This window comes from Myotis yumanensis, unplaced genomic scaffold (genome assembly GCF_028538775.1).
Source record: "Myotis yumanensis isolate MYYU_CA2020_CCGP unplaced genomic scaffold, mMyoYum1.0.hap1 SCAF_1, whole genome shotgun sequence".
In the NCBI taxonomy this organism is placed as follows: Eukaryota; Metazoa; Chordata; class Mammalia; order Chiroptera; family Vespertilionidae; genus Myotis; species Myotis yumanensis.
Genome location: NW_027223752.1, coordinates 98,647,018 through 98,666,439, shown reverse-complemented (window position 1 = coordinate 98,666,439; position 19,422 = coordinate 98,647,018). Strand labels below are relative to the sequence as shown.

Genomic DNA, 19,422 nt, shown 5'->3' with positions numbered 1-19,422 from the left:
TGCACACCTTAGTTTAGTCTATGCTTACTATACCTTCTCTTAGAGTTTTAAAAAAAATAGCTTCATTGAGATATAATTCACCTACCATACAATTCACTTTTTTAAAGTGTACAATTTAATAATTTTTAATATATTCAGAGTTGTGCAACCTTCATCACTATGTAATTTTAGAACATTTTTCAATTACCCCCCTCCCCCCAAAAAAACACCCATGCCCATTAGCAGCCACTCCCCATTCTTCTCTTCATCCAGCCCCCGGTAAGCTCTAATCTAACCTCTATCTCTTTGAATTTGCCTGTTCTGAACATTTCATATAGTGCAGCAATTTTCAACCTTTTTCATCTCATGGCACACATAAACTAATTACTAAAATTCTGAGGCAAAACCAAAACATATATTTTTTCCCAATCTTAAAAAAAAAAAGGTATAATTTTGATTAATTCACACCTGATTGTTATAATTATGTTGGCTGTTTTTTTTTTCTTTTAATTTATTGGGGTGACATGGGTTGATATAGGTTTTAGATGTACAGTTCTGTAGTACATCATCTGTATATTGCACTGTGTATTCACTACTCCAAGTCAAGTTTCCTTCCATCACCATTTATCCCACCAATACCCTCTTCTACCTTTCCAAAGTCCCCCGTTGCCTCTGGTAATCACCACACTATTATCCATGTCCATGAGGTTTTTTTTCTTTCTTTTTTCTTTTCTTTTTTGCTCAGTCCCTCCACCACCAACTCCAGCCTCCCAAATTCCTACCCCACCCTTCCCACAACAGCTGTCAGCCTGCTCTCCATCTAGTCCAGCGGTTCTCAACCTGTGGGTCATGACCCCTTTTGCGGGGAGGGTCGAACGACCCTTACACAGGGGTCGCCTAAGACCATCGGAAAACACATATATAATTACATATTGTTTTTGTGATTAATTACTATGCTTTAATTACGTTCAATTTGTAACAATGAAATTAGGGGTCACCACAACATGAGGAACTGTATTAAAGGGTCGCGGCATTAGGAAGGTTGAGAACCACTGTCGTAGAGCTTTTTGAAAGGATTAAATGACAGATTTTGGTTTCATCTCGGTTTTTTTCCTCATTCCTGCTTCGCAGATGAACTAGTGAGCATTGTTACCATATCTGAGGGCTCACCCAGTAGAATAATAGTATGCTGTTTCTCTTTTGTTCCTTTCACTGAAGGAACATTTGTCCAAGAGTCAACCAGAAAAAAAATAGAAAAATCTCACTAGAAGCCGATTTTGTCTTATTTTTTTAAATTAATTTTTATTGCGCCAAACCGGTTTGGCTCAGTGGATAGAGCATCGGCCTGCGGACTGAAGGGTCCCAGGTTCGATTCCGGTCAAGGGCATGTACATTGGTTGCGGGCAAATCCCCAGTGGGGGGTGTGCAGGAGGCAGCTGGTCGATGTTTCTCTCTCATCGATGTTTCTAACTCTCTATCCCTCTCCCTTCTTCCTCTCTGTAAAAAATCAATAAAAAATATTTTTAAAAAAAAAATTAATTTTTATTGAGGTAAAAATCACATAACATACAATCAACCTTTTTAAATGTACACTTCAGTGTTATTTAGTATATTCACTGTTGTGCAACCAGCAGCTTTCTAGTTTCAAAACCTTTTCATCACCCCATAAAAACATTTCTCATCCCCCTTACCTCCATCTCCTGGTGACCTCTAACCTGCTTCCTGTCTCTGGATTTGCCTGCTCTGGTTATGTGACATATGAGGAAGCATACAATATGTTATGTGACCTTTTGTGTCTGACTTCTTTCACTTGGTGTTATTTTGATTGTAGAAAGAGTGCAAAGGGAGTGAAATATATCACTTTTTTTAACCTAATTAGTGCTTTAGTTGGAATTTAAGAGAACTTCTTTCCCCTGTTCACTGCATGACTACACTTTGCAAATGGCTTTGGAGGTCAGTAGGGAGGGCTCTGCACACAGAATGGTGTCTCACAAAGCTGGGGGAAAGGGACCCTGTGGGTGTACATTGTTTTCTGAACTGTTAACCCTAACCCTGAGGCAGCCTCTCTTCCTTTTTGCAGAAGGACTGCGAGTACTGTCAGTATCACATCCAGGCCCAGTATAAGAAGCTCAGTGCCAAGCGAGCTGACTTGCAGTCCACCTTCTCCGGAGGACGAATTCCAAAGAAGTTTGCCAGCAAAGGCATCAGTCTGAGAGAACGGCTGTGTCAGGATGGTTTTTACTATGGAGGGGTTTCTTCAGCATCATATGCAGCCTCAGTGTAAGACATTCTTGAGCTGCCTTTAAGACCAGGACCTTGCTTATCTGATAAGAATAAACCTAGTGGTTGTACATTTCTGTAATGGTCCTAGAAGAGTTGTGCAGGTTTTATCTTTAATAGATGAGGGCCTCTTTTATTCCCAGGTAGAGAGAAAAGCCACAGAACAGGGAGAAATTGAGCCATGTCACGATGGTCTTTAACAAAAAACCCATGCTTCCTGTTTGGGTTCTAATGTGAATAGTGGAACTTTGTCAGGGGCTGATTATTTGGTAGTTAAAAGACTGTTAATCATTGTGTTGACATCCTTTAAATCATTTCCCTTATTATGTATGATTAGAGTAAGATTGCAGACCTCTTGAAATCCATATTTAATTCAGTGAATGAATATGCAGCTTCACAAAGGGGCATGGAAGGCAGGCATTTGTCGCCTCTTTTCTGGGGATCAGCCTCTCCAGAGTCCCTGAGTAGGTGATCAGTGACCGTTCCCTTATTGTGAAAAGCACATCTGGGTACGTGATGTCTGTGGACTTGGCACAAGGGAGCTATAGTTGATCCAAGAACAAAGCATAGATTTTGTCCCATGTGCAACAGAAATTAGGCAAGAGGACTTGCACTTCCTGCCTATTTTGTAATATCAAGCTCATTTTTAAATTAGAAATAGTTTCTGTGGTTTTCCAAACTGCAAAAAGCAATAAACATTATTTTTTATTTTTTTTTAATATATTTTATTGATTTTTTACAGAGAGAAAGGGTGAGGGATAGAGAGTTAGAAACATTGATGAGAGAGAAACATCGATCAGCTGCCTCCTGCACACCCCCTATTGGAGATGTGCCTGCAACCAAGGTACATGCCCTTGACCAGAATCGAACCTGGGACCCTTGAGTCCACAGGCTGACACTCTATCCACTGAGCCAAACCGGTTAGGGCAATAAACATTATTTTAAAATATATATGTATGTTGCCCTGACTGGTTTGGCTCAGTGGATAGAGCGTCGGCCTGCGGACTCAAGGGTCCCGGGTTCGATTCCGGTCAAGGGCATGTACCTTGGTTGCAGGCACATCCCCAGTAGGGGGCGTGCAGGAGGCAGCCAATCGATGTTTCTCTCTCATGGATGTTTCTAACTCTCTATCCTTCTCCCTTCTTCTCTGTAAAATCAATAAAATATATTTAAAAATAATAATAATAAAATAAAATATATATGTATGTATATGTTAGCTCCTTGTTATAGCTGCTTCTAGGTGGTTTATATTTTTCCATATGTATAAATTTTTATTAATTTAAAATGAAATACTGTATCTAGTTAATAACTTTTTTTAACAAAATAATGTTTTCTTTATCAAATATTTACTTGTGGCATTATTTTTAGTGGCTACATAGTATTCTTTTACATGACTCTGCAATAATTTACACAATTTCCTATGGTTAAACCTTAATGGTGTTTCTGATTTTTAATGTTTAAAGCTTTTGTTAATATCCTGTTTTTTGAATAGTCAATTATTCTAAGATAAATTCCTAGATTTCTTGACTAAAGTGTTGGCATATTTTTTATTTCTTTTGTCAAATTTTCCTTCCAGATGGCCTCAAGCAAATTTGCATGTTGCTGTTTTTCACATCCGTGATACAATGCTTTCACCAGTTATGCTATAGGGTCATGATAGTAAGAGTCTAGTTATATGCTGTTTTGAGAAACTATGCATACTTCTGTGCCTTCTTCACTTTATCAGAACACTGAAGTTCAATGATTTTCCTTTGGGGGTGACTTGTCATTACAGTGCAGCAGCTGGTGCTCCTAAAAAGAAGATTCAAACCACTCTGACTAATCTGGTCGTGAAGGGCACAGATTTGATCATTCAGGAAACTCAACAAAAACTCGGTAACTTTGTTTCTCAAAACTACATTTCTTTCTGTTGCTTAAATGTGTAGTCTTTAGGATTAAAAATGGTCACATTTTGTACTCTAAATTATGAGTATCCACTCCTCACTATCTTAGTAATATGGCCTAAGCAGAAGGAATCAAGTTTAGTTTGCAGCATCTTAAGAAAAAACAGCATGTTCATCTTGACTGTGTTAGCTTAGTATGCTTTTTAAAATTTCTTGATGTATCTGGGTCTAACTCTTAATGTCCAGTATTAGAATCATTAGTACCATGTTCCTAATCAAACCCATCTGTTTTCTTTCATTAAAACAGATCTAGATCAGAAAATGCTACCTTCACCCTGTACTTGGGGCTTTATTCATTCATTCATTCATTCATTCATTCATTTATTAAATATATTTCTTTATTGATTTCAGAGAGGAAAGGAGAAGGAGAGAGAGAAACATCAATGATGAGAGAGAATCATTGATCGGCTGTCTCCTGCACACCCCCCCACTGGGGATCAAGCCCACAACCCAGGCATGTGCCCTTGGCCGGAATCGAACCCGGGATCCTTCAGTCCGCAGGCCAGCGCTCTGTCCGCTGAGCCAAGCTGACTAGGGCGGGGCTTTATTCATTTAACAGCAGTCAGGGCCTGGTGTGGACCCTTATCCATCCATAGTGCATATTCCAGAAGTAGTGTATGATGTGACCCCACAGATATGAGTATTCTAATCATTACTCAAAATAAGTTATATTTGCCATCCCCTTGTCCTACTAGTCTGATTAGAGGTTAAGGATCCTTTTTTCTCTTGGCATTACATCTAGTTCATTTACAAATGACGTAAGTTATGAATGCAGAGTTTAAAAGTAATGTCAGCCCTCGCCTGGCTGGTTTGGCTCAGTGGATAGAGCATCGGCCTGGGGACTGAAGTCCCGGGTTCGATTCCGGTCAAGGGCACATGCCTGGGTTGCAGGCTCGATCCCTAGTAGGGGCATGCAGGAAGCAGCCAATCAGTGATTCTCATCATTGATGTTTCAATCTCTCCCTTCTCTGAAATCAATAAAAATATATTTAAAAATAAAATAAAAGTAATGTCACATAACATCAAAGGGTTTAAATTTCAGATCCTCTAAAGCTGATGTTTGTATATTCCAGGAATAGCCCAGAAGAGCTTGTCTTGCTCTGAGGAATTCAGAGAATTGATGGACTTGCCCACATTTGGAGCCAGAAACTTGAAAAAACATTTAGCCAAAGCCAAATCATCAGGTAGAGTCAGCTTATACCTGCTTAGCATTCATATCTGAGTTCCCGCTGCCTCTCAGAATCCCCTCAATCTATGACTTGTGTTTTAGGGATCATGGGAAGCTCAAAACCTGCTTTCCAGTCTATCTCAGCATCAGCCCTCCTGAAGCAACAGAAGCAGCTTATGTTGGAGATGAGGAAGAGGAAATCAGAAGAAATGGAGAAACGGTAAGAGTAACATTTAATATCCCTGCTTGAATAACTCATCTCAGGAATCCTCAAAATATCTTCAGAGATTTCAAAAATGCACTTTACATTTTGGATGGTTGGATATCTTTTTAACTTTTAAAAGTGTTAAAATAATTTTGACATAACCCAGATAGATAACATTTAAAGTTACATGTTTCTGACTTATGTTAGTGAATCCTGAGACTGAGTGGTACAGGTTACAGTAATTAATATCACTGTGGAAAAGAAAGGACCCTTATCTATAGTGCACATCTGAAAAGGGTTTGGGGAAAGGGGAAAGTATGTTTGGCTCCTGTTTCTTAATTTGGCACAATTAGGTTTTTAATTACAGGTCGCACAATGAGTAGTTTTTGTAGTTGTTGAGGTAAATGACAAAAATGAGGCACTGAAAATGAAGTCATTTTAGAGACAAAATTAAGTGGGAATGAATATGGAAGGTAAATTAATCAAAGTTCCTTTTTTTTTTACTTTAAATAAATTTTTATTTTTCAATTACAGTTGACATATATTAGTTTCAGTTATACTATCCAGTGATTAGACATTATATGACTTACTAAGTGATTATCCCAAAGATTCTTTAGCTCAAATTATCTGAATAGTAATAAGATAATAGTAATGGTAACAAGTACGTACAGGTGCTTAACATATACCTTGAGCACTGTGTTAAGTGCCTCAGCTGTTCCTAAAATACAGAGAGATTTGGTAAATTCCTAAAGATCTAGGTGAATTCTTAGACTAATCAGAGGCCTAGGAATATAGTCCATAGCTCACCTTCAGGGCTGTGTTCTATAGACCAGCAGTCGCCAACCTTTTGGACCCCACAGACCACCAGTTGGCGACTGCTGCTATATACAGCACCCACTAGAAAGCTAATTGATAAAAATAGTGATCAGTGCCCTAGATGGTTTGGCTCAGTGGATAGAGCATCGGCCTGCGGACTGCGGGGTCCCGGGTTCGATTCCAGCCAAGGGCACATGCCTGGGTTGCGGGCTCAATCCCCAGTGGGGGGGCATGCAGGAGGCAGCCGATCGATGATTCTCTCTCATCATTGATATTTCTCTCTCCCCCTCTCCTTTCCTCTCTGAAATCAATAAAATATATTTTTAAAAAAATAGTGATCAGTTCTAAACTGGTAAAACAATTAGAGCTTTTTCAATGAAAAATCAGACAACTGAGGAGTGAAGAGTTAATGAAACTAGCATTCTTCTTAATAGCATGCTAATCTGAATTATTAACCAAGGAAGGGAAATTTTATTGACAACTACTCATCAGCTAGTGGCCTGCCTGCAGTCTCTCAGTCTGTTACTTTGTGCTTGCAAAGTGTGTGATTGCATATTTCTTTAAAGATTTTTACAAAGCTCAAATGAGGTCTCGAGCCCAGCTGTGCCGTCGTCTTCTCGACAGCCCCCCCCTCGGTCTCCACCAACAGGGGCTGAGTTCCCCAGGCTGGGAGCAACCCCACCCACACCGGTGCCCAGGCTGGGGCGAGGTATCTCAGAAGGAGATGATGTTCTCCTTTTCGATGAGTCACCACCTCCAAAACCAAAACTGAGTGCTTTAGCAGAAGCCAAAAAGGTAACTGGTATTTGTTTTCTTCAGTGTTTGAATTTGCTTTTCATAGACATAGTTGGAGTTTCTCACTTTATATATCTATGATCAGGAATGACAGCCATGCAGTAGCTATTTATTGATCATGATTGTTAAAGTCAGTGAAATTTTAAATGATAATGATGTCAACATAATGCCATTAATTTAGTCCAAGAAAATTAGCCATTATCTCAACACTTGTCAGGCTGAAGGAGATAGCCTAGAAGAAGATACTGTTTTATAACTGGAGATACTTGCATTAGGGAAAAAAATTCTTGAAATTATTGAGGCAAGATGGTAAAATAGTGGCTTAAAGAATCCTTTAAAAGAAATCTTACACATAATAACCGAGTTGCTCGGATTGAAGTGGAAGTGCTCAAAACCCCACTGCTCAGCACGTTCCACCACTCCCCTTCCTGAGTCACCCTGTTTTGAGTTGTCTTCTCTTTGCTGTAGTAGCAGCAATAACCACATGGAAGGCAAAGGCGAGCTGTAAGCCAAAGCTATACCTACAGTAATAATAATTGCATGTCTTCATCACTGTTACTGTCCCTGTGATAGATGTGCCAATGCTATTTTTTGTGTCCAAGTATGTGTTTCACATGCATTATCTCATTTCATTCACACAACCCTCAAAGATAGGGAAGTGCTATCATCCCTGTTTTAGAAATGTAGAAACTGAGGCTGAACAATTAAGTAACTAAGGTTATAATCTAGTAAGTGACAGAGCTGGAATTCTATCCTAATTCTGTCTGATTCTAAAACAAATTTCCAAAATGTTTATGTGGTTCCTCTAGGGGTCTAGAACCCTATAGACTAGCTGATGTTAAACTTACGATATTTAAATAAGCTGAGACTTCATTTACTACGTTATAAGACCTGTCTCCCATACTTTTAAATTTTAATAATAGTAGTAATGTTAAATAAAATGAAGATATTTTGCCAATTTATATTTGAGAGCTGCCAGAATTCATTGGTTAATAACTGGAAAGGGATATGGAGCTACAAATGCCTATCTCATTGTTTAGATTTTTATCTCCCCCTCCTCTTTTTTTCTAGTTAGCTGCTATAACCAAATTAAGGGCAAAAGGCCAAATTCTTTCAAAAACAGACCCAAACAGCATTAAAAAGAAGAAAAACTACCCCGAGGATGTCCTGGAAGTGAAGGCACGTGTAGAAAAGAATACCACATTCTCTCCGCAAGGTACTGCAAATTTCAGAGTTCACAGTGAAAGAGAAGGAAGTGTTTAAGCCATAACCAGCATTTCTGATATCAAGTTATTATTTTATTTCAATTTACCTCTAGGTAGAATACCTAAATAGAATTTCCACAACTGGAACTGTTTGTTTTTTATAATTGCATTAAACTGAAAGTATGTACTATTTGAAAACTTGAATAAAGGATTACTCATTGGATCTTTGCATGTATATATATATATAAAGGTTTACTTTGAAAGAAGTAGAATTCCTTTGTTTAGAATTGCCCTATTTTTATTTTAAAAACTGAAGTTGGCAATGTCATTTTAACATCAGTTTGTAAATAGGATACTTGTTATCTATTTTCATGGTCAGTGTACCTGTTTTAAGGTGAAAAATATTTTAATTCAGTGGTCAAATTTGCTGCCTCCCATATTCTAGTTTCTGCATCTCAGCTCGCTTCTTAAGAGCCTTCCTCTGCTGGTAGCTAGTGGAGTGAATTAAGTTTGAAGGGACTGGTGGGCAGAGACAGAGAGAATGAAGGAAACTGAGTGGATAAGGCCCACTCTTTTATGACAGTAGGTGGGCTATACCGGCTGATGCTTTTTCTTTCTCCTCTAGCTGAGGATGAATTGGAGCCTGCCAGGAAAAAAAGGAGAGAACAGCTTGCCTACCTGGAATCTGAAGAATTTCAGAAAATTCTAAAAGCAAAATCGAAGCACACAGGAATCCTAAAGGAGGTAAGAGCTCAAAAGATTAAAGATGGTAGAGCTGCCATTCAGACTCGCAGTGCTTTGTTGTGGGACTAAGAATTTGTTTCTTTTACCTCAACCAGGATGTAGCTGCATGTCAGTTTGTGAACTTAACATTTTTTTTTAAATGGATCACCACTATCTACTGTTTTCTGCCTTGCAATGTGAAAGGGATTTTTCCATTCAAATATTTTTATATTGGCATTTCAAATGCTCTAAATCAGCAGCTATCAACCCAAACACTCCAGTGCCCCTTTTTAACAATAAGTATTTTGTATTGTTCCCTTATTATCCTGAAATAACATTTATGATGATGTTATCACCTAACTAGTTGAATTTTATTGAAATGTTAATATCTAAAATGTAATGTAGAAAAGAAAGAGGGAAATATTTATATTAAAAATATGTATTTTATTATGTAAGTACATGGACACAACACCCTAGAAGAAATATTGAAGTATGAAGTAGAGTGTTAGATTTATAAGTGTTGTAAATATTTGAGACAGATATTAAGGAAGACTCATAAAGATGTGTTTTCTTAGTAACTTAAATAAATACCATGGGCCTGTTTCTTTCAAAATGGGATTTTTTTTAAAAAAACTAAAATGGTGAATAATCCTGGGAAACTTTTGAAGACACCAATGTGCAGTTGTCCCTCCATATACATAAGAGTTGCCTAAATGCACTCTTAGAATATTCAGTGTATATTAAAACCATGCACACATATTGTAGGGTTTGATATAAAGCAATTAGGTTCAATGGTGATAATCGAATTTTCATCCACATGTCCTGAAGAACATTCAGGAAAACCCTTTGTTGTATGGGGGACTGTTCTGTGCATTGCAGATAGCTTAGCAGCCTTGGCCCCTGCTGATAGCAAGGGTAGCAGTTATTGAGATAACAAAAAAGTGTTCCCACAGATTTTCTTTTTTTTCTTTTTTTATATATTTTATTGATTTTTACAGAGAGGAAGGGAGAGGGATAGAGAGTTAGGAACATCGATGAGAGAGAAACATCGATCAGCTGCCTCCTGCAAGCCCCCTATTGGGGATCAAGCCATCAACCAAGATCCATGCCCTTGACCAGAATCGAACCCAAAACCTTCCTTCAGCCCAAGGGCCGATGCTCTATCCACTGAGCCAAACCGATTAAGGCCCACAGATTTTCAAATGTCCTCTTGGGGGCACTAATCACCCCCATTTAGTGCCACTACTCTAAATGATCTGCTATTCTTTTGATTAGCAAATGACTAACAAGAAGGTTATATATCATATCTTTTTTTCTGGACTTGAAATCAGGAAAGATGTTCAAATGACTGTAGAGCTGAACTTCTTTCCTGTTGTGGCCACCAAAGACCCTGGGACTTTATGTCTTAGCTGCACTAACTCCAGACCTGTGACCACATTCTGCTGTAAATATCTCACTGCCGCCCTAACCGGTTTGGCTCAGTGGATAGAGCATCGGTCTGCAGACTGAAGGGTCCCAGGTTTCATTCCGGTCAAGGGCATGTACCTTGGTAACGGGCACATCCCCAGGGAGTATGCAGGAGGCAGCTGATCAATGTTTCTCTCTCATCGATGTTTCTAACTCTCTGTCCCTCTCCCTTCCTCTCTGTAAAAAAATCAATAAAATATGTATATTTTTAAAAAATATCTCACTGCCCTCATATCTCCTCCCTGTTGTTCCAAACAGGCAGGATTGCTCCTAACAAGTACTTGGTCTGGAGAAGAGTATAAAATAGAGTGGGCTGTCATTGCTGGGGAGGCATTGAGTACCTTCCATAGCTGGAGTCTGTATTGGGATAGTAGGACTAGTTCCTTTCTGGTGCACACTTGACATGGTAACACTGTTAGTAATGGTAGTATTTTAAGTTTGTATTTAGTGTTTTAAAAATCACATGCTCTTGTACCCTTTTTTTGCATGTCAAGAATTTGTGTCTACTTATGATTATCTCTTGGTTTGCATTTACCAAGCTATTATCAAGTGGTCCTCATTGACAGGAAGTTTCTTCCATTCTATTATTGAACTGTTGTCTGAGTATATGTTGGATTTGGTAAAGGTCTCCTGTATGCCTTGCCATTTCAGGCCGAGGCTGAGCTGCAAGAACTCTATTTTGAGCCACTGGTGAAAAAAGAACAAATGGAAGAAAAGATGAGAAACATCAAAGAAGTGAAATGTCGAGTGGTGACATGCAAGATGGTGAGTGCAGGAGGACGGTCTGACTGTGGGCCCTGTGTTGTGCTGCTGTGACTCAGCGGAACATGGTGATCTATGGGATGTGGGGCCATATCTTGTGACCAGATCTTGCTTAAGCCATTTATTTACACTGGAAACAAAACTGTTACGATAGCCCAGGAGCTGGCTTTATGTCCACTGTCCAGTGAGCTCTGATAAGGGGGAGCATTTGTAGTGAGGTTTTCTTCTCATTTGACCTCAGCTCCCAGTTCTGCAGACAAGCCTTTAACGTCTCTTCCCCTTTGCCCATTGGACCCAAGTTATTACGTGTTTCTCAAGTTTCTTATACATCCTCAGATCACAGCTCCTGGGACCTTGGTTGAACAACTTGATCTGGGATATCATGATATGACCAATTACTGTTGTCTCTTTCTACTCAGGGCTTAACTTACTAAATTGAATCCCAAGGCAGTGTGAATTGTATTATTGTCTATGTTTGCAGAATTTTTATCCTAAGTCTGTGAGAAATAATAAATTCCCTATTTCTCAACATTATTTTAAAAATGACTCCCCACCCCCATTCTGGCCAGGTGGCTTAGTGGGTTAGAGTGTTGTTCCCATAAGACAAGGTTGCAGGGTCAATCCCCAATCAGGGCACATATAAGAATCAACCAATGAATGCATGAATAGGTGGAACAACAAGTCAATGTTTCTTTCTCTTTCTCTCAAAAAAAAAAAAATCAAATTTTTAAAAAACTGCCGAAACCGGTTTGGCTCAGTGGATAGAGCGTCGGCCTGCGGACTGAAAGGTCCCAGGTTCAATTCCAGTCAAGGGCATGTACCTGGGTTGCGGGCACATCCCCAGTGGGAGATGTGCAGGAGGCAGCTGATCGATGTTGCTCTCTCATCGATGTTTCTAACTCTCTATCTCTCTCCCTTCCTCTCTGTAAAAAATCAATAAAATATATTTAAAAAAAAAAAATTTTTAAAACTGGCTCCCAAAAAAGCTCTTATTGAGCACTATATTATATCATTACCAGTCATTTTCTCCCTGCCTGCTAGTCAGCCTTATTTGCATGTAAGAGGAGGAAGAGGCTTAGCTTACCAAAAACAATTTTTTATATCTTTATTCTTTCTAAAGCCTTAGATTTTCCTTTACATTTAGGAAGTGGCCCTGAAACAGCCACAACTAAAAGGGCTTCCTTAAGAAAGTTCAGACCTTGGAAAATAAGTAAAGGTTTTACCTCAGATGACAGCTTTTACTCTGACAAAGTGGCAAACCTAAGGACATAGCTAGTGTATTAGTTTCCTGTTTCTGCTCTTAACAAATGACCACTGATGTGGTAGCTTAAGACAAATTTATTGCCCAGCCAGCATGACTCGGTGGTTGAGCATCAACTTATGAACCAGGAGGTCATGGTTCGATTCCTGGTCGGGACACATGCCTGGTTTTCGGGCTTGATCCCTAGTGTGGGGTATGCAGGAGGCAGCCCATCAATGATTCTCTCTCATCATCGATGTTTCTCTCTCCCTCTCTCTTCCTCTCTGAAATCAATAAAAGTATATTTAAAAAACAAACACACAAATTTATTACCTTACAGTTCTGTAGGTCAGACGTCTGTGTAGGTTTAACAGGGCTAAAGTCCAGGGCTGTATTCCTTTTTGGAGACTCTAAGGAGAAACCATTTCCTTGCCTTTCCTGGCTTTGAGATCCCATCCATATTCCTTAGTTTGTGACCTCTTCCTTCCTCTTCAAAGCCAGCAATGGCAGGTTGGACCCTCTCGTGGCATCACTTAAACCTCCTTCCACTTTTAAGAACATCTTGTGATTCCTTTGGCCCCATCCACATAATCCAGGATAACCTCCCTATCTTAAAGTCACCTGGTAGGTGTGTATGTCTTTGTGTGGGGGAGCATTATTCTGCCTACGACAGCTGGCATATCACTCTGCTCTGCACTTTTTTTTTCTTTTTTATCTTAGAGAAAGAAACATCAATGGGTTGCCTCCCATACACACCCCAATCAGGGATTGAACATGCAACCTAGGTATGTGGATATGTGCCCTGACTGGGAATCAATCCTGCAACCTTCACGAGACCCCACTCCAACCAGCTGGGCCAGGGCTGCTCTGCACTTGTTGAGGTTGTCAAAGTCTGGAATTATTTATCTAGACTCAGTGTAATTAGCAGAAATTAACATTGTACTATCCCGGCATTTTTTTCGAGCTTCAGCCACCATTTCTTATTCTCTTCAGTCCTGTTGAGAATCAAAATTAAGTGAATTATTTAATATCTGTCTTGGTTTTGCTACTTAAAAAAATAGGATTAGTAAGCTTATATCCTTTCAGAGGCCTTGTAAGAGAAAGTGACCGAGCTGCTGATCCACTTCCTCAGTGGGCCCCGTACTTCAGTGTCCCGTAACCAGGGACTGCAGTGAGCCCAGGACAGCCCAGCCCAGGCTATTGAGAGGCTTCCAGTATTTTTCTTCCCCTGCCCTTCCTATTGTCTTGATGTCACAAGATTACCGTGTGCTTAGTACCTGACTAGAAATTGAGGCAAACATGAGAAAAGGGTGGTATCGGTATGAGGGACCCAGGAAATCACAGGGCTCATGGCAACTGAAAGATAAGGTGGTCACTCCACTAGCAAGCACCTGGATCATGACGAGAGGACAGATTGCTGTCGTAGCTCACAAGTTTCTCCTTCAAAACTCTTGACTGCGTGTGTTGGTTTTATGCAGTGTGCCTATACCCACTTCAAGCCTTTGGAGACCTGCATCAGCGAGCAACATGACTACCATTGGCACGACGGCATAAAAAGGTTTTTCAAGTGTCCCTGTGGAAACAGATGCATCTCCCTTGACAGGCTTCCCAAAAAGCATTGCAGGTATGAGGACTGCCTGGAGTTTCTTGGCCCATCTGGACTTCTTGAACCCTTTTTTCAATTCTTACGTGATATTGTCCCATTGAAACACTGGACAATTCTTTGTGAGAGTCAAGCCTTATTTCTGTGCCTTCTTACAGCTCCTGCAGAGAAGGGATCCTGCCCTCTTCACTGCTTTATCCCCACTACACATTGCCTGACCTCTCGTACAGCGGTCGCCAACCGGTGGTCCGTCAGACCCGAAAGGTTGGCAACCGCTGCTCTAGTAGGTCCTCAGAAACATTTGTTGAATCAGTCAATGAAGTATGGATAAGATGGGTTGGGGAATATGTGTATATGCCCAGGGCTAGGAGATGGGATTATTTCCCTCTACTCTTAAGGAGTTTTCTTTTTATTTTTGGGGGGACTTCAGATATAGAGACAGCTATTATTGTGTTGGGTGTTATTCACATAGAACACACCATGAATACACCCTCTGGAGTTCAAGGTGGCTGATCACACGCAGCTTGTAGTGCACCATCACTGGTCCATTCGGTGCTCACCCTATGTATCTACCGTCACATGTGCTGCATAATCACGTGTTAGTCATGACATGGTATCTGTCATAATGCCATGGCCACCATGTCTTCCCATGTTTGTGGTGATGCTGGTATAAACAGACATATGTTGCCAGTCATTTCCATCTAAGTAGTCCTGCTCTAGCAGTCTAAAGTGTAGTTAAATATATTTCCTAATGTCCCTGATGATTGCCTTTTGGACTCAAGGGTTAGTAATGTTTAATTTCTAAATATGTAGGATTGATTTTCGTTATTATTAATTTCTAACTTTATTACAAGATTCTTAAAAGACATAATCTTTGTATGATATTAATCCTTTGGAATTTGAGGCAATTTTAGGATCACCTTTAGTCTTCCCAAGAATATCTCACCAGAATATTCACACTACCTTTTTGTTTCTTGTTTGGTTTTTGTTCTTGTTTCCTGAAACCCATGCTTCACTCTCACTTCAAGTTATCCCAGGTCTGATTTGGGAGGAAGGGGACTTGAACTGAACTTCATACTAGTTCATCACCTTGTCAGGAGCCGATTTGTGAATTGTTCATTCTAGATAATTGTTTTAAGTAGCTAGGTATATATTACTCGACTTCTCCAAAATATTGTGACAACAACTTTTGTAAAACATTTGAGTACAGAGAAATTCTGTTCATTAAGGATAAGCAGTTAAGTACAGCTTACAAATGGAAGCACAAGATGCCTTTTTGGCTTCCAGGTGACACTTATTTTTGTAAGAGTAGCTGCTCTCTCTGGTCTTTCTCTTGTCAATTCTAGATCTAGAGCAGAAGTGGGCAGACACTTTCTGTAAAAGGCCAGATAGTAAATATATTACACTTTGCATCGAGGCCACATGGTCTGTTTCACAACTACTCAGCTTTGCTATTGTGGCTCTCTTCAAATCAAACTTTATTTACGAAAACAAGTACAGGCTGGATTTGGCCCATGGGTTGAATTTTTTTGCTGACCCCTGACTAGAACTGTGATTTTCTTTTTTTTTTTTTTTTTTTTTTTTTTTTAGTAATACTAGTATCATCTAACTTTGTTTTGTATTGGTCTCAGCCTATCAATAACCAATGTTGTGGCTGGAGCAGCCCTAGTAGTTCTTACTATGATTGCAAGCTGCCCTTCAGCAATAACTATTAGGGAACTCTGAAAAGATACAGGTTTATTACTTACTAGAGGCCCGGTGCACAAAAATTTGTGCACTCGGGGGATGGGGAGGGGGGCCCAGCCCGGCCTGTGCCCTCTCGCAGTCTGGGACCCCTCGGGAGATAACGACCTGCTGGCTTAGGCCTGCTCCCAAGTGGCAGAGGGCAGGCCCAATCCCTAGGTGCAGCCCCTGGTCAGGCTCAGAGCAGGGCTGATTGGGGAGTTGGGGCGCCGCCCCGTCATGCACAGAGCAGGGCGGATCGGGAGGTTGCAATGCCACCCTCAGTCACGCTCAGGGTAGGTCCAATTGGGGGGTTGGGGCACCGCCCCCTGTCACACTCAAGGCAGGGTCGATAGGGAGGTTGCGGCGCCACCCCCTGTCACGCACAGAGCAGGGCCGATCAGGGGGTTGGGGCGCTGCCCCCTGTCACTCACAGAGCAGGGCCGATCAGGGCTTGGGGCACTGCCCCCTGTCACTCACAGAGCAGGGCCGATCAGGGGGTTGGGGCGCTGCCCCCTGTCACTCACAGGGCAAGGCCCATCAGGGGGGTTGGGGCTCTACCCTGTCACACACAGAGCAAGGCCCGTGGAGGGGGGTTGGGGCACCACCCTGTATCACCCACAGAGCAGGGCCGATCAGGGGTTTGGGGTGCCGCCACTGTCACACTTGGGGCAGGGCCGATGGGGACGTTATGGCTCTACCCTGTCACACACAGAGCAGGGCCCATGGGGGGGCGGGGGTTGGGACGCCGCACCCTGTCACACACAAAGCAGGGCCGATCAGGGGGTTGGCACGCTGCACCCTGTCAAACACAGAGCCACAGGGCAATCAGGGGATTGGGGAGCTCCCCCCTATCAGGCACAGAGCAGAGCTGATCAGGGGGTTGGGGCCCCGCACCCTGTCACACACAGAGCCACAGGGCGATCAGGGGGTTGGGGAGCTCCCCCCTATCAGGCACAGAGCAGGGCTGATCAGGGGGTTGGGGCGCCTTCCCCTGTCATGAACAGAGCAGGACGGATAGGGAGGTTGTGGCCCCGCTCCCCTGTCATACACAGAGCCGCAGGGCGATCAGGGGGTTTGGGCACTGCCCCCTGTCACGCTGATCCCCGTGCCGGGAGCCTCGCTGCTCCGCTGATCCCAGTGCTGGGAGGCATATTACCCTTTTACTATATAGAATAGAGGCCTGGTGCATGGGTGGGGGCCGGCTGGTTTGCCCTGAAGGGTGTCCTGGATCAGGGTGGAGGTCCCCACTGGGGTGCCTGACCAGTCTGGGTGAGGGGCTGAGGGCTGTTTTCCGGAAGCGGGTGACTGAAGCTCCCAACCGCTCCTTTTTTTCTTTTTTTTTTTATTCTGGGCCAGCTTTAGCTCTGAGGCCTCGCTGCTGAAAACATCGATACAGTGTTGCGGTCCGGCTGGATGAATCCCGGCTGAATGAAAGCCGGTTTCTGGGGTTTTGTTTAGCTTCTTATTTGCAACATAGTACATAGTTGCTTAGAGTTGCAGCTGAGTGGCTGGCAAGTGAGGCGGGGAACGTTGGAGTCCGCAGTCACTGAAGCAAGCAAGCCTCCCTGCTCGGTTCAGTGCATGGCTGCCAGCCGCCATCTTGGCTGACAGTTAATTTGCATAAGGATATGCTGATTAGCCAATGGGAAGGGTAGCAGTCGTACACTAATTACCATGTTTCTCTTTTATTAGTGTAGATGAGACCTAAGTATTACACAGCACACCTGGGGCCACACAGCAAGGTCCCTGTGGAAAGCCTGGAGACAGCACACTGGTCTGGGGTCCTGCTTTTATTGGGGTTAAGGGTGGGGCCTGGGGTTTCCAAGGCTCACTCTTGATGAGTTTAAAACGTAAGAGGGGGAATTTAAAGCACAGGAAGAGAAAACAAGTAGCCCAAATGGTCATTTTTTAAATTAAGAGGTCTCTAAACCAAAGGAATCTCAATGTGGGGAGACCGGCAGCTGGGCTGGCAATGTGTTTGTTGAGTTAGCCATCTTTGAAGTGGATGCCTCTTTGAAATAGCAATCAAAGCTTAAGTCAGGCACTTGTATTACAAAAAGAAAAGAAAAGGCAAATGCCACGGCTTCCACTACAAAACTAGATAGAGAAGAAGAATGAGGCAGATAAGGCAGTCCCCTAGGCCCCAGACCCGAGTGTAAGACATAGTTCTATGTTTTCTCTGTATTTCTTTTCTGTTCCTCTCTTTCTTCCCCAGAGTAAATTCTACAGAAGATAAACTTTCCCCATAGTAGCCACATCCCTTCTCAGGGTTGGGACTCATCCACCAAGTTAAAAAAGGAGAACAAGCATCTTTAGGCCACTTGAGCAGTAAGAGTGACCCTGTTTGGATTATGAAAAAGGAGGAGCCGAAACCGGTTTGGCTCAGTGGATAGAGCGTCGGCTTGCGGACTGAAAGGTCCCAGGTTTGATTCCGGTCAAGGGCGTGTACCTGGGTTGCGGGCACATCCCCAGTGGGAGATGTGCAGGAGGCAGCTGATCGATGTTTCTCTCTCATCGATGTTTCTAACTCTCTATCTCTCTCCCTTCCTCTCTGTAAAAAATCAATAAAATATTTAAAAAAGAAAAAGAAAAAGGAGGAAAGATTATTCAGACCAGAAAAAGTTGAATCGTTTTATTAGTATTATTATCAATGTTATTAATTATTATTGATTTCATTTTTTAAATATATTTTATTGATTTTTTACAGAGAGGAAAGGAGAGGGATAGAGAGTTAGAAATATCGATGAGAGAGAAACATCCATCAGCTGCCTCTGCACAATCCCTCTTGGGGATGTGCCCGCAACCAAAGTACATGCCCTTGACTGGCATCGAACCTGGGACCCTTCAGTCCGCAGGCCGATGCTCTAATCCACTGAGCCAGACCGGTCAGGGCAATTATTATTGATTTCAGAAAGGAAGGGAGAGGGAGAGAGAGAGAGAAACATCAATGATGAGAGAGAATCATTGATGGGCTGCCTCCTGCACGCCCCACACAGGATCGAGCCTGCAACCCAGGCATATGCCCTGACCGGGAATCAAACCATGACTTCCTGGTTCATAGGTCGATGCTCACCCACTGAGCCATGCTGGCTGGTCAAGATTAATTCTTTTTTATCCCAACCTTTTAGTTCCAGAAAAAGAGACAGCGGTCGGGTAAGCCTTAGGCTAGCTTCCTAAACCCCAGTGTCATCTTAGTGACTGTCAGTAGGAACCACGGTTGCATTCATCACCTACCATGTGCACAAGTCTGCCATTCTATCATTAGAAATTCCATTTCTGATGTATCTGGCTTATTACAGAGTTGAAGACCATTTCTGAAATGACTGGAGTGTGTATTTTCAGTAGCATTTGACCATAGCCTGTAAATATGAGTGTCACCTTGATCAGCTTCTGCCTGATCTGTATGTATGTGGGTCCATATCTGACTGCTGAGTAAATCTCCTCTTCTATTTCAGTAACTGTGGCCTCTTCAAATGGGAACGGGACAGAATGCTAAAGGTAGGTATGGCAT

General features: G+C 42.0%; 1 protein-coding gene across 4 annotated transcripts in view; it reads left to right on the top strand.

Moving 5' to 3' along the window:
* Positions 1–19,422, top strand: part of MCM10 (minichromosome maintenance 10 replication initiation factor) — a 37,516-nt gene that overhangs the window by 15,920 nt on the left and 2,174 nt on the right. For 3 of the 4 annotated variants that reach the window (XM_070428363.1, XM_070428358.1, XM_070428357.1), the window contains exons 10-19: positions 2,060–2,259; positions 4,034–4,134; positions 5,276–5,386; positions 5,473–5,590; positions 6,958–7,186; positions 8,258–8,402; positions 9,017–9,135; positions 11,233–11,346; positions 14,062–14,207; positions 19,367–19,409. In XM_070428363.1, the coding sequence (XP_070284464.1) occupies positions 2,060–2,259; positions 4,034–4,134; positions 5,276–5,386; positions 5,473–5,590; positions 6,958–7,186; positions 8,258–8,402; positions 9,017–9,135; positions 11,233–11,346; positions 14,062–14,207; positions 19,367–19,409 (1,326 nt within the window). The remainder of the gene's footprint in view (positions 1–2,059; positions 2,260–4,033; positions 4,135–5,275; positions 5,387–5,472; positions 5,591–6,957; positions 7,187–8,257; positions 8,403–9,016; positions 9,136–11,232; positions 11,347–14,061; positions 14,208–19,366; positions 19,410–19,422) is intronic. The other variant, XM_070428366.1, reaches the window with a different exon arrangement.